The 15,245-nt window shown below is 42.9% G+C and overlaps 1 protein-coding gene across 2 annotated transcripts; it reads right to left on the minus strand.

Annotated features, from left to right (window-relative positions):
• Positions 1–47: 47 nt before the first annotated feature.
• LOC146503271 (synaptosomal-associated protein 25) lies at positions 48–15,227 on the minus strand. Of its 2 annotated transcripts, none has more exons than XM_085130625.1 (8): positions 13,773–15,227; positions 10,269–10,421; positions 6,053–6,094; positions 5,488–5,536; positions 4,029–4,140; positions 3,168–3,314; positions 2,779–2,923; positions 48–1,183 (listed from the first exon to the last, which is right to left on the minus strand). In XM_085130625.1, the coding sequence occupies exons 2-8, from the start codon at positions 10,350–10,352 to the stop codon at positions 1,118–1,120; spliced, it is 645 nt and encodes a 214-aa protein (XP_084986751.1). In that variant the 5' UTR covers positions 10,353–10,421; positions 13,773–15,227; the 3' UTR covers positions 48–1,117. The 2 variants fall into 2 exon arrangements, with proteins under 2 accessions (XP_084986751.1, XP_084986752.1); XM_085130626.1 differs by lacking the exon at positions 4,029–4,140 and adding an exon at positions 5,124–5,241.
• Positions 15,228–15,245: the final 18 nt, after the last annotated feature.

Consider the following 15,245-nt stretch of genomic DNA (forward strand, 5'->3'; position numbering starts at 1 on the left):
ACGTATTCCTGCGCACATTTTTTTTATTCATTACGTTCATATTTCAACATTTTATCGTGACAAACACACACGAGTGATCCTCAGCTGTAGTAGTTACCTTGTAGTTACGCACACGAAGGCCTTTGTGGGTCAACATAGGTCAGCATCAGCTACACTTCTATGATTTGTACTACATTACTCATCAGTACATAATTAAACAAAAAACAGCTTCTAAATTACCCAATGAACGATTTCAAACCTAGCAGCTAATAAAAAGACAGCATAGTTTACTTAAGGATCTCCCTGATTGGCTAACATTACAAACACAGACACCAAGTACAAATCATTTAGGATATGGTGACTTTTGGCATTGTCGGCAAACCTTTGCACGACTGAGAGACAGGGTCGTAAAATCAGCTACAACGTCACTTGGTGTCACCACCATTTTCTATCAGCATGGAGACAGAAGGAAGATGGGAGAGGCCAGGAAGAATGCATGTTCCGCTTGCGTCCGCTTGGTGTCGCCAGAGATCCTCCATTGTGGGGAAATACGTATTTCCTTCTTCTGGGCAATACCCGGCTGGGCCGACAGAGGGCGCCGTCACATACGTGTTTCATCCACAGTGGCAGATTTTGGAGAAAGTGGAAGAACAGGGTTGTGTAATTTGGGACTGGACTGGTTGCTTTTCACACAAATTGACGTATTTGTGTGATTGTGCTCTCTACTGCTACTGCTGGCAGTGATGGTGCTGTTGGAGTGACCCAATTTTTTCCTCACAGGGACCATTAAAGGTTCCCAAGAGCTAAAGGAGGCCACGCTGAGGGGTAAAACAGAGCGTACATTGCATTGCAAACTGACTTATAATAATCATAGGTCACATTTTATACAAATAAACAAAACTACGACTTTCTATTATGATATTTGGGGAACAAACAGGAATGTTAAAATACCGGTTACGGAATAAAGAGCTCCACTTTAGACCCACTAGTAAAAATAATGGACTTACGGCCTCTAGATGAGTTTTACAGCACATTTCACTGTCAAAAGTGAGTAATGGGAGGTTTAAAATAACAGGGTCAGCATATTGGCACGGCACGCAAAAGCACAGTTTAATAGAAAAAGACTGGAAGAGCACTTCTATCGTTTCATGAGGTTGGTAGCCTTCTGGTTGGCAGCGCTGATTCGGGTAACGTTGAGATTAGCCTGCAGAGGATGGGAAAAAAGAAAGAACAAGGAAGTGTTAACAAGAATGTGGTAGGCAGACACACACAGCTATGCTCTCCATCTATCTTTCACTTTCAGGTTTGCTTAATTGCTCTGGTTAGGAAGCTCGGCAAGCTCTACAGTCCAACAACACACAGTAGGGTGAATATAATCAAACACCTGCTCAGAACTGTTCATAGATAAGAATTCTTAGCTTTAGTGCTGTTAGCACGAGTTCCTGTGCTGCTTTCATCTCTGACTCAAAGGGAAGAGCACAAACTGCTTCTGTCAGGTAAAAAGCCACATTATTGATCTGATTCATCTCCCTCTCTGGGCCTGAGATGAACTGCCATAATTCCCCTAATCTCTCCTCACTAAGATCCCAGATAGATCCGTGTGAAACTCTGAAAACTGACCAAAGGATCTGGAAACAGCTATCCACCCCTTACCTACCTCTCAGCTGGTCTACTGCAACTCTGTATATAAGATTGCCTAATTCCACTCTCACTCTCTATTTCACATAGTTCAGTGTACAGCAGCTTGACTTTTAACTGGTACAAAGAAAAGACAGCACGTCACTGCTGTTCATGGCTGCTCAGGTCTGTTAACTGCCTATTTTGCCTCCATATCACAGAGATCATTATCCCAACTTCTGGGAATTCTCCCCTAACGGTGACCAGGCCACGCTCTCATTGCTTCCAGACTCTGGAATAGTCTGCCCTCCTACATACGAACCTGTGAAATCAACTTTAAGATGAACCTATTTTCAGTTGCTTTTATTCAAGTATAGTCTTGAGAAGCTATTGCCCTTTTGTTTGACTGTTTACCATTGTTAGTGCTTCTTCTCTGTATAACATGAGCTCCATGCTATTTTTTTTAACTGGGTTCTTGGAGAACTGGATGCCAAACCAGATACAGGAGTCTGAGGTTTGCTGGCATGTTCTAGGTGTGGCTGTTTTCACAGAGTTTCACCGGTCTAGAACATGTCAAAGGAAAAGCTTTTATTTAAAGTCCTCCAGTTTTGTAAAATGTGTCTATTCATCATGTGGCTAAAGCAAAATCCAACCCTGACCTGGTGGGAGTTAAGTTGGTTGCACGTTCATCCCAGCGAGCTAAACCAGCGCCCTTAAATTGTTACATTTAACAGAGTCTGTCCATCCATTCGCTTCTGCTTATCCTTTTCAGGGTCGCGGGGGGCGCTGGAGCCTATCCCAGCTGTCATAGGGCGAGATGCGGGGTACACCCTGGACAGGTCGCCAGTCTGTCACAGGGCTAACAGACAGGGACAGACAACCATTCGCACTCACATTCACTCGCACATTCACACCTAGTGGCAATTTGGATTATCCAATTAACCTATTCCCACAAACTGCATGTCTTTGGACGGTGGGAGGAAGCCGGAGTACCCGGAGGGAACCCACGCAAACACGGGGAGACTCCACACAGAAAGACCTGATGTTGGAATTGAACTCAGGACCTTCTTGCTGTGCGGCAACAGTGCTAACCACCGTGCTGCCCAACAGAGTCTGGTGAAATGAATTTTATTTGACTGGTACACACTGAGGTCTCCTACATGCAGAACAGGACAGCGGTACCTTGCCCTGTATGCGGTCAATCTGGAAATTCTGTGTTTCCAGCTCGTTGCCAATGTCCAGCGCCATGCTCTTCAGATTTCCGACGATGCTGCCCACATGTGCCAGGTTCTCCTCCATCTCGTCCTCGCGGGCGTCGCCGGTCGCCCTGACACGGGCACGAATAAAGCAGGAAAACATTAATGCTGCAAAGATGTGTGCAAGTTTTTGTGTTTGTGTTTGACCAGCTGCCTGTGTGTGATGGCGTAAGTATTAGATGTCAGTTTGCTGTAAAGAAGAGCAAACACAGACACACGCACACTCAGACACACACAAAACGTGTATGCAGCTGCCGTCTCTCAGCTCACACAATAACACACTCCACTAAACTCTGTGTGTCACTCTCTCCCTACCTTCGTATGTATCCTCCACTCATAATCATCTGCTCTCTCTCATCCACGACCCGAGATGACGGCGGCTGATTGGCTACAACGCCATCCTGGCTTGAGGCTCTGCCCCAAACTGCCTTGTACGCCCCACTCTCCTCAAAAGCCTTTAGTCTGGAAGAGAAAGATGGATGTCGATTTTAATGAGTGACGTCTGTTAAACGTGAAACGTGAGGACCACAGCGTACCCATACTGCTCCTGCAGCTACAGTACGGGTACACCAAGGGTCCATTTACACCATAAAACACGACAAACACGGCGCTGGACTACTTCAGAGCAAATCAGAGCAGCAAAGCAAGACGACAGCAAAAGCTAAAAGCAACTAATGAACCAAATCTGAAGAGTTTTCTCGTGTTTAAATCTCAGGACGCTATTTGCTCCTCGTCAGCATCGCACTGTATGTTAAAGCACCTTACTGGAAACATCTATTTTATCACTGGGATCACTGGGATCACTGGGATCATCCTGAACAAGAACTATAACACATTTAGATCTGCACTTTCTTTAAGAAGAACACTCAGTTTAGCTTTCCTGCTATGTTTGGTTTTCTCTCTTTGTGAGTAACGTCTGGGTATAGAAGTGCCAAAAACTACAAATATGGTCACTTCCAACACAACAGCAGCCATAACGCCAACACCGAGCCCTGAAAATGTGAAATCGCCAGAAAAAACTGGCGAATAAGATGGCTGCTCATTGTGATGGTGTTTGAATGTTGCAGTCTGACCTTACAGGACGAATTCAACTCTATTAACATTATAATAACAGGACCGAGCTGTGTTTACAGACAAACACACACTCACACACACGCCACGCACACCTCCACCTACTTATCACAGGAGCAGAGACCACAGCACTTGCCCAGGTCAGTCAGGTTTTTCTCTGCCTCCTTCATATCAGAGTTGATCTGATCCAAGCCCTCCTCTATTCGCTCCAACTGCTCTATGAGAGGATGCGGCGGAGCGGGATGAAGGAAGAGCAAAGGTGAAAGAAAGCAGGAAGTGAGGTTGAACGTAACGAGAAGAATGGAGGGAGAAGAGAGGAGGAGGGAGGTGGAATAAAAGAAGAAAAATCACAAAGTATTTCCACGCGGCTGCGCTATGAACTGAAACAGCAGCCACCAGAAACGTGAAACAGAACACCACCACGCTGCGCTAACTGCTAACACGGGACCAAACGGTGCAGAGCCAACGACCTTTGACCTCGGTGCCCACTTCCATTCTGTTTTCTTCTCTCGGGCTATGTACGAAGGATGTTTCTGCATCTGTGCTTCTTTTAAAGAAGATTTTAAGGCGCATTTATACAAATATGTCTTCTAAATCCAAATTTAGGTATTTTTAGTCACATGCAGTTAGAAAACTCTTCATTGTCACCGTTCTGCTATAAACAGACATCAGATGCAAGAGATGCAGAGCTTATCTGTTATATCGAGTTCATTTTTACAGGCCTTTGTCTATAAATTAGATTTTTTGATCCTTCAAGCCAAAAAATCTCCACTTCAGAAACAGCAAACGTGTAGTTTTTCACATCCTGAAGGCTTTTACCAAATAGTTTGTTCATATATATCATTCAGATCCTGATTCACTGAACATCTGTTAGTAAAAACATGCATTCTTTGACTTTTGGCTTTATTTTCTTCTTAATGGATCAATTAAAATGAATTATTAAATAAAAAAAATCTTTGAGTTTAATACTTGGGCAAAAGGAAACGAGCAGAGAGTGACATCATTCACTCAAGATGTCTTATCGAGTAATTTAAGCCCCTGATTATTACGATGATGACGATTGGTTACGATTATCGTTGCTGAAGGAGTTTGATAATCTAATCACATTTGATGAATGCTGCAACACATTTAATGGAACTGGGCACCAGTACGGGGCTTTTTAGGGCCTGTTTGGGTAAAGACGCAGGTTCTTGGACCTACTTCCTGAGTGGCCAGATACAAAGGCCACAGCACTGGGCCATGTCTGTCAGATTCTTCTCTGCCTCTCTCATGTCCCTGTTGATGGAGTCCATACCCTCCTCAATACGCTCCAACTGCTCTGTTAGAACGGGAGTTTTATGGTGTTGCCACAGCAGGAGCAGAGATCAATACAGAGATGGGCATGTTTACACAACGTGTACTGGCAAGGCTTCCAAACCAAAAGCTCAAATCGGGGATATTTACACAAAAAGGCTAAATTATGAGAAAAAAACTTGATACAACGAGAAATTTAAGAATAAACACAAATTTCAAATTTTATGGTCAAGACAAGTCTTTACATTTAAGCCAAGTAAAAGCTGTTTACCTCCTTGTTCATCCAACATCACCACAGTCCTGATCCCAACATCTTTACTCTGGAGGAGGGAACGCATAAAAACCCGTTACTGACAGGAAGCCCAGCGATGGAAATCGATTTAAAGACGTTTGCTGCAGACGCCACGTGGCGATCCACTGAGCTCCTGCTCACTTCTTTAAATTCTTTCTATTTTAGGTTTATGGTAAAAAGCCAACAAGGTAAAACTGCCTAAACTGTTTATCTGCAGTAAGATCACATGACCTCGATCCTGATCACAGCGACTAAAAGTAAACAGATGCTTTCCTCACTGTTCTGCTCTCCCGGCCGTCGTTTGTCCAAAATAATTTTCCAGGAGCTTAAACTTAATCATAACACAGCATCCGTCTTTGTTAGAGTCATGCTGACATGGATCTGTGGTCATTTCCTCATGTGGAAACACAGCAGGCTAATTTACAGATGATGATGACAAAGTTCACAGTTAATGAGGTTTGTGCTTCATCACTCCATCACTGCGGGGGTCTTTGTTTCTTATTGCTAGATTATACTGTGTGTGTGTGTGTGTGTGTGTGTGTACCTCCTCAACCAACTGAACCATCCGCCGCGTGCTCTCCAGTGACTGAAAGACACAAAATCACTGCTTCAATATTTAACATTCAACACATTACATGAACTTGCTCATTAAGTCATTTTTGTAGCTTTAATTTTGTTCTTGGTTATACAAACAGTTAAAGTTTAGTATAACCTACAGTGAAGTCCTTAAATTCCCCTCTGCAGCTACACATAAGTTAAAGAAATACATTAAATGCATCCGACCAACATAAGAAACGGTGCAAGAGTGACTCTGAGTCTCGGAGGTCTTTCAGTCTGAGGTCAGAAGCTTCTCCTCGTTCAGCGGACGATGCAGGTGAATCGTTTCATGTCCTGTCCTGCAAAGTGGGGAGGGTGGTCTTAATGGTCCCGTCAGTGGTGTGGATCACCACCTTAAACACACACTACACAGGAAGCTCCAGCTTCCAGGCCTCTGGTAGGGCAGTGGTCCCCAACCCCTGGGCCACAGTCCGGTCCGTGAGTCGTTTGGTACCAGGTTTTTATCGTTAACTCGTTTCTCTGGGTCTTTTCCCGTGTGTTATGACTAAATCTTATTTCTTTTTGGTACCAGTACTGGTTTTATTTTGTTGTATTTATCCGGGACACCTTAAAGGCCGGTCCGTGAAAATACTGTCGGACCTAAACCGGTCCGTGCGCACCCATGGCCGCCTACAGGGGCGAGATAGACCTCGTCCTCCATTATACCAGATATTGATGCAATTTCTTATCATATAATATAATATAATATTCTGCATTTTAACATTAAGCTTGAGGGTGTAAAAACACATTTAAGCTCTGTCAAAAATGCAGTCAAGCTCATTTCACACTCGCACCAAGTGTGAAAATCTAAAGCTACAACTTGTTCTTGTTCCTCACTATTGTTCAGTAACCATCTCTGAGCATCAGTATTGTGGAATGTGTCATAGTTTCAGGTCCAAATGTAAAGGGGGACACGTGGGAGCAGGAACAAGTAAGATATCTGATGTGTTTAGAAAGTCATTTCTAGTTAAAAGAACTTTTAAATCATCTTTGTGTCATTAAGGAGTTATTATAGGTTATAGTAGGAGGATACAGTCTACATCAGTCATGCGCAGAAACTGCTAGCTGCCTGTTTATCTACCCCTAGGTCTGTGTGTGTGTGTATGTGTGTGTGTGTGTGTGTGTGTGTGTGTGTGTGTCTGTGTGTGTGTTGTGTAAATATCATGTCAGTCCTCTGGGATTTCCCCACTGATGGGATGATGAGGTGACACATGTCTCTGACCTGCAGTAGCCTTTAAACACCAGGGAGTGTGTGTGTGTGTGTGTGTGTGTGTGTGTGTGTGTGTGTGCGTGTGTGTGTGTGTGTTCAAAACTACCCCCACTGAATGTATGAGCTCATCTGTGCCAGACAGTTGCACCTGGAGACCAGCTGTCTCCAAGGCAACCAGGTGAGCCAGGCCCCCCCCCTCAGGCAGGGCTGTGTCCTCTGTGGCTCAGCAGGTTGTGTAGTCATTTGCGTCACTCTTCTTGCCAGTTTGTTTATGATGAATTCTTGGTTTTATTGCTGAGATGCTCTAATTATAATTATCCTCATCAGGTTCCTCTGACCGACACGCAGAGTGTGACACGCTCTCCGGGGTATAAGCTGAGGATGCTGTTGTGACTCGCTGCCGTCCACATCACCACTGTTAGATTGTATTTTTCTCCGCTCCTTGCCAGCCTCAAAGATGTTAGATGGTCTGACACTTTCATGATCCGTTCTTTAGGCCGAGTCAGCTGAAGGGTAATGCACATGTAAAACCATGTTCATATGAAACATGGCAAAAGTGTCAAAGGAGAAGATGAATCCGTGTAATTCTCATGAGCCGAACATTCAGGCTTGGCTTAGTTTCACATCGTTTTTCTACTGCAGACGGGGGATAAGTGGATATGGCCCAATATCCTCATCTCGTTTTCTGTTTACAGGAGCAGCCAGTCAGAAGAAAGGGAAGATGGCCTTAAAGGGGGAGGAGCTATAACATCTGGAACTGGGAATTCAGTTTGCTCAAAGAGTCTGTGACTTGTCGTCATGATGATATAGTGCAGGATTGTAAGGTCGTGCAACAAAATGCTCCTTGAGGCAACTGTTGAAAACGATCTCTGCTTTTAAGATTAGACAGACCGTTCTCACTCCCGAGGCGTAACACGCCGACGTTTTGTCACGTCCCGCGGTGTTCCTCAGGAACGCGAAAGGAGACCTTCCCCGTTCTAATGCTACGCGCCGGGTTACGGATGAAATCCAGTGGAATGACGCTCCAGCCAGGTACTCCAGCCTTGCTGGGGGATTCCCATGATGCACTGGGTGTTTCTTCTTCACTCACTATGTGTTAACAGACCTCTCTGCACTGAATCGTATCTGTTATTAATCTCAGGCTCCCTTCCACAGCATGTCTTTATCCATGTGTTTTTATGGCCTGAGCCTGGTTCTGTCGGAGGTTTCTTCCTGTTAAAAGGGAGTTTTTCCTTCCCACTGTCGCCAAAGTGCTGCTCATAGGGGGTCATATGATTGTTGGGTTTTTCTCTGTATCCATTATTCAAACGTTTCCTTTTTCTGAAGCCAGCCTAGAGCCCAAAGACAGCCCAGGCTCAGTATGGTTCGAATTTCTTATGTTTTGGTTTAATTTTGCATCAGGGATTGTTTTCTTGTTGTGTTAATGATTATGATGTGTATTATTAGTTTCATGTTTCTGTTTATTTGTGTTTAGGATTTGTTCTTCGGTTGTGTCTGCTTTGTATTGGTCTAGTTCCATGTGTCATTTTCTGTCTGTCTCTCAATGTCGAGTCTGCGTCTTAGTGCGATGGTTTCTTGTTCCTGTTTTATTGTGAAGGTCTGCGTCTCATGTGATTGTTCAGTTTTACCTCTCGTCTCGTTAATGACTCCCAGCTGTGTCCCCCACCTGTGTGTAATCTCCCTGTGTTTCTCTGAGTGTATTTTAGTCGGGTCTTTTGTGTTTGTAGTCGCTGGTCCGTCTGTGTTTCCACCCTGCTTCATCTCTGTGTTTCCCTGCAGTCAACCGTCATCTGTTTCCGCCCGCTCTCATTCATGTCCAGTTCCAGTTTAGTTTAGTCTTTGCTCCGTTCGCCGTTTGTCCATTTCCTTTTTGTGTTTAATAAACCACCCTCACACCTGTACAAGTGCCTGCGTTTGGATCCTCCTTTATTTTCCACACGGCTCATCTCACTCGCCGTGACAGTTTCCTTAAGCAAAATACAGTGTAAAGTGTATTATAGCCCCTCTTTCTTTGCAGTTTTTGCTCTCCATATGGTGGGCTGCACTGAAAGGAAATATTTGGCATCCCTGATCAAATTCACTATATAAAAAAGAAAGAATACGTTTTTATTTTTAAGTAGAATCACTTAAATCCCACTGCTGTTTCAAGGCAGTTTATGAAATACTCCAAACGTCTAATTTATTCATTTGTGAGTCTGGAAATGAATTTCATGTCCTTGAACCTGATGTTTCAGATGTGCCGTCTCATACGAACTAATCTGTGTCCATGTTTAGAGGTTAGTGGAGCTGAGGAAGTCCTTCTGCCTCCACAGAGAGACCACAGCTCGAGTTACACACTTCACAGATACGGTTGTGTTTTAGCCACATGCTACAAAGACACAACTAGAACTTTGTTTGGTCCTTTAGTTCTTATACAACAAGTTTTTACGTTGGACAAAAGAGGTTAAAAGATAGCAAGAAATTATTTCACTTTTTATAAACAACAAAATTCCAGAATTCCAAACGTTTCCATTTTCTTCCAAACCTTCATTTATGTTGTCAAGTTTGTTGACTTCCTGCTTCTGGATTCACAGCCGGGTCGTGAGATATATTGTTTACTTGTTCATGCTCATGGACGTGAATTGTGACATTTTTTTGAGATGGCACAAATTTGTAAGTAACGTTTACAAGAGGGTAAAAGGTCAATTTCATGTCTGCAGCACATGTTTTGTCCGGTCAAAGGAAGCTAAGGACGTGGTGAGATGAAAAATCTTCTTTCAGTCAGGGAGAAAAGGCTTAAGACTGAAAATGGTGAAGTTTAAATCACAGGAGGATGAGAAAAGTAGGTAAATTACACAAACAGCTGTTATCAGGTTAATGTGCACTGGATACAAGGGTAACAAGTAAACGGCCATTTCTATGTGTGGTTGTTAATAATTAATAAAACACTTATTTACCATCATAATCCTCTTACCTCATCTGTGACCTGATTGGCTCTTCTCTGTAACTCCTCCTGCTCTGTGAGGATGGGCGGGTCTGAACGTGCGTTAGCAGCCATGTTTGTTTGTGCGTGTGTGTTCAGTCCCAGGTGAGCGGATCAGACTGCAGCATCAGGTGTCTTTAACAGCTGGAGAGGGTGAGAGTGAGGCCATGGTTATTTTTCATGACTGACAATAGACTCGAGCAGGCAGACGCCAGGCAGGCAGCACAGGCTCTCGCTTACACAAACACGCTTCAGGATAACCACATTTATTTTTTAAGAAGCACTTACTTTCGTTTTAATGGCAGTTACTGTAACTGTCAACAGTCAGCCAGTTAGCACTCAAAACATCAGCTGCAGCAGCCTTTTGCACACATGAACGTGATACTTCAAGGTCAAGGGGACCCATAATACTCATTTCCTATCAAAAGAATAGTTCTGAAACATCCACCGTTCAGAATAATCCTTCTTTGTCTAACACGGGCTTTGACGCAGCGTCTCTTGTCTAAAACAAGCTCTCTTAGCTCCTTCCTCCAGCCTTAAAGGCTAGCTTCTTTGTGATTCACTGCTCTTCATAAACACCTAACACACTAAATTACACTAAAATCATCTTCAGCTAAAACCACGAGCAATTCAAATGGCCAAACAGGAAGAAGGATGAACTCTCAGGTTAGCTTAGTCTGAATAAGTCGTTTAATGTGTGCAGGAAAAAGCACTGAAGCACACTGTCGGGTTCCTTCTTGTCCCTGTCGTCATTCTTCTTAAATTCATGCATAGTTTCTGCTGCTGATCCAGGTCTGAGCAGAGACACCCAGACCGCCCCTTCCCCACCATCTCCAGTTAATCCGGGGGTTAATCACAGTCAATACTCACTTATATATTCACAGATACAGGCCCTTATAGGGCACAGGGGTGGGTCTGAAACTGGGTGCTTTTTAGTTATATTTTCAGCCTTTGGAGCTCTTATAACTTTGAAGAAGAGGAGATATATTCACACAACATTTTCAGGTTTAAGTGCTCAGTTTTACACCCACTCTGAATCTGCTTTTCTTAAGCACGACTTAGTTTGAGCATTAATATCAAGTCAAAATTATTTTCATCTTAAACAAAGCTCATATGAGTGAATCTCTGTTTTTTACCTCCAGTTTCAGTTTGCCCTGCAGAGTGATGACATCACACACATATTTTTTTAAACCTGCTTTCCCGTCGTTTCCTGCTCAGATCATTCCCTCTGCATACGTCATTCAAATATGAAATGGTAGGAATTTTCGTCCTCTTTCACTGGATGTTATTCTTGTGATGGCAAGACACCCGGTGTTCGCACAACTCCCACAAAGGCTCTTTAGAAAAGACCACAATTCAGTTATAAAGTGTTACAGTATCTGCATGAAGGCAGTGCGGCCGTCGGCTCTCACAAGCGCCTAAAACGAATCCCTCCTCACTCTTACAACAACTGCCTCCTCTATAATTAGGAGTCCACACAATGTCAGCTTCAAGGTGTTGAGTCCTAACACACACACACACACACTTCTCTTTGTGTGATCAGGCTGCAGCATCATAATTAGCCCTAACCACTAATCACCACCTGCTGGAATAAAGAAGAGGAACAACAAGAAAGAAGAAAAGAAAAAATGAGCCATGATGCTCTATTAAAAAAATCAGTTTTAAATATTTTGCACCATAAACGGATAAATCTTCAAGTCTACAAAATGAAACTGCTAAAATAGACAGAGGTATTCAGTCTGGGACACAACACGGAGAAGAAAACGACTGTGTTCGGCTTTTAAAGGCCGATGATCATCAGGTTGACTGTAAACTAGATTTTCTGTAACACTTGACAGAGTCGCCTCCTTTAGCTTGACTATCATCACCAGCTGTCACGTTAAAGTGACGCTTAGCTAAGAGTGACCAGAGACAAATAACCAACACACACAAACATGCAGGCTTTGGCACTGCTTCCTAATCACAGGTATAATAATGAGCATTCATGTTCAGAAGTGCCCAAAAGTGGGCGGGGCATCACATGGCACATCCCCCAAAATATGATGTATTAATGTACTACACAGTACTACTATAGATAAACATACCTGCACTACAAGTCATTAAAATCTTCTCCAGCTCAAATCCACAACTATGATCCATATTACAATTTTTTACTATTATTTAAAGGGGATTGTGAATTTTACTAAAGAGTCTAAATTTGAAAAACTGAAATTCAGCACAAATCTTTTTTCATGTGATAAATCTGTTTTTGTCCTGGGCTCCAGATGAGTCTGAATATCTGTGTTTTCTGAGCCAGTTTTCGACACTAAACAAATTCTTCCTCCTTAAATATTGGCTCTTCGGTGCTGCCCACCTGACCCGTCACAATCAGCTTTAACATGTGTAATGAAGCCATGAAAGACTTTACCTTCATAATTTCTGCATTAACAGCCCTCAGAGGACAGAGGCGGGCTGAAATTTAATGTTTTTTAATTATTATTCCCAACATTTTTGACCATTTACGACTTTTTAAGTAGATGAGATAGTCGTGTGATAGTTTCAGGATCTGTAGAAAACATGAAATCTGTTTTACACCCACTCCAAGTGTCACAATATAAGGTTATTTTCTTCAGTACGACTGTTTGTTCTGGTCAGTTTAGAGCATTAATATCAATTCAAAATCTTTTTCACGACTACGTTAGAAAATTATTTTAGAAGATGAGCCTGGGATCAAATTGAGGTAAAAGGAGACTTTTCATATGCTACAACCTGTTCTGAGCAGCTACTTCCGTCATATAGTGACGTCACTCTGATAAGTTTACCATAAAAATGTTCTTTGGATGTTTTTTTAAATCAAACATCCGGGTACCATGCTGTCTTTTGTTCCTCTACTGTTTTTGACCCCATTGTGATTTCTTCTGGTTCTGTGGTGACAGCAGGTGCAGGTGTGTGTCACACACACAGTTCATTTACGTGTACACGAATTAAACCTTAGCTGTGAGGCTGACACGGAGTGATGGGGATGATAACGTGCTGCCTTGTGAATCGGCGTGGTGACGTATTTGTTTGCCGTTTTCGCGGTCAACTCGTGCGCGAGAATATCACCAGGTACACGCGCGACAGTTTTTAATATTTGATTGTTCAAGAGCAAAAAGACGGAGTCTGTTTGAATTAATGTCACAGATGAAATATTTCGTTTTTATTGCCTGTTTGACCGTCACCAGTTAACCTGTGACACCAGTTCATCTGGAACAGTTTAACGCCGAGCACACACAATATGAATGAACTTAAAGTAACTGTTTTAAAACGTAAAGAGTAAAAGTAGAGATAGTTGTTCAAAAATGTGGGGAGTAAAAGTAAAAAGTAACAAGAAACGCTCGAGTTAAGTAGAAATACCTGGAAATTCTACTTCGTTACTTCCCACCTCGGGGTCACTCTGATGACCAACTTTTACATTTGAAATAAAAACAGTTTTTTTTAAAGCTGCCTCTTTTCAGAGATAACATCCATACGAACCTGTGTTCCGTCCTCTTCATACGCTCGTGCTCTGTCCTCGTGAACCCATCAGCACACTGAAACCTGTTGCTCTTCCTCGGTTACTCCTCCTCAGCATCACCGCTCCCCTCCTCCGCACAGGCCCCGCCCCCCAACAAACGGCAACCAAAACTTTCTTCCTGAGCGTGACGTCAGAGAGCAGCGGCTTTGAACGCCTCTCTCCACCACAAGGACGCAGCTGAAGGTGGAGGAACCAGCGACATGTTTAAGGGTAAACGATGGGCGTGTATTCAGCGCTGGTCAGCAGGAAGCTCTGCTCGCATCCTGACAGTTTAGCAAACTTTACAAAAAAACTATTTTTATAATTAACAAATCCTGCTTTGATTGTTTTGAAGCTGCCGCCATGAAATCTGCATCTTTCCTGCGTTTGTCAAACACATTACCCCCCCCCCCCCCATGTGTTAATGCTCTCTTAATGACGTCATAGTGATGGTGTTTTTCTCATTTGATTTCACTTTAGCCGTTTATCCGCTGAACAAAGCATTAGAAAACCTGTCCAAAGGTGTCTCAATGGCACATTGGACATGACTGAAACTTAAAACTGGGATGAAGTTGGTTTAAAAGGTGAAAGTTTAGCAGACATGTATATCACGTTCAGTGGTTTGAGCGGTGTTTCAAACATTTGACTTTTTTTAAATGACATATTTGTGATCAAACAGCCACACAGGCGCTCATCATTTTTTAAACATGACCGAAAAAGTCTTTATACTTGTCTAAATGTCAATCACGTGGTGTTTGTCACATGGTGCTTCTCTGAACATCAAATTCGTTTCCTAATGAGGTGTGCGGACCTCAGGTGTCGAGGACAGAGACGACCCTCCACTTTTAACCAAATTCAAACTGAAGTTGAAGTTGTAAAAACAGTTTTCATTAAGCTTTTTATGTCAGACATCTGCCAGAGGCGCTCTCAGCCTCTCTTTAACAACCTTGCACTGAATATCCCAAGTGTGCGGCTGAAGCCCCCTGGTGGCCTCTGACGGTACTGCACTGGGTAGCAAATAAGCTGAAGAGAAAATGTCAAACCTTTTGAATGTTTTGCATCTCACAGGTTAAACTTGCAGGATAAGTTACACCATTAGGATCCATAAGCCGACCATCCTTTTGGTTTCTGTACAATAAAATCTTTTAGGATTCATCAACACATTTTCTGAAGGACATTTCAACTCAGGTTTTGTAACTTAGCTTAAAATTTCCAAAAAATGTTCACAGTTTAAGTGAAAGAATAAAACAGTCATGGTTCTGAGCCCGTCTCATATCTCACATTCAGATGAAAGAATCAAGCTCAACAAGTAAGGTGTTGTAAAGTGTCTTTAAAAGTCAAAATGAATGAAAACGTAAAAGCAATATTTCATCTTTCACTTGCGAGACGAGCAGAGCTGCCACTAAAGGTTCAGGGGCTGCAGAAGAATCTCGGCAGGCTGAAGTTAAGCTTTG

Source organism: Neolamprologus multifasciatus, chromosome 14 (genome assembly GCF_963576455.1).
Source record: "Neolamprologus multifasciatus chromosome 14, fNeoMul1.2, whole genome shotgun sequence".
NCBI classification, from domain to species: domain Eukaryota; kingdom Metazoa; phylum Chordata; class Actinopteri; order Cichliformes; family Cichlidae; genus Neolamprologus; species Neolamprologus multifasciatus.

Coding starts and splice junctions, on each gene's coding strand:
- LOC146503271 (XM_085130626.1), bottom strand. CDS start 10,352: ATGGCTGCTAACGCACGTTCAGACCCGCCCATCCTCACAGAGCAGGAG. Junction 5,537..6,052: donor TGGTTCAGTTGGTTGAGGAG/GTACACACACAC, acceptor TCCCTCCTCCAG/AGTAAAGATGTTGGGATCAG. Junction 5,242..5,487: donor GATGTTGGATGAACAAGGAG/GTAAACAGCTTT, acceptor CCGTTCTAACAG/AGCAGTTGGAGCGTATTGAG.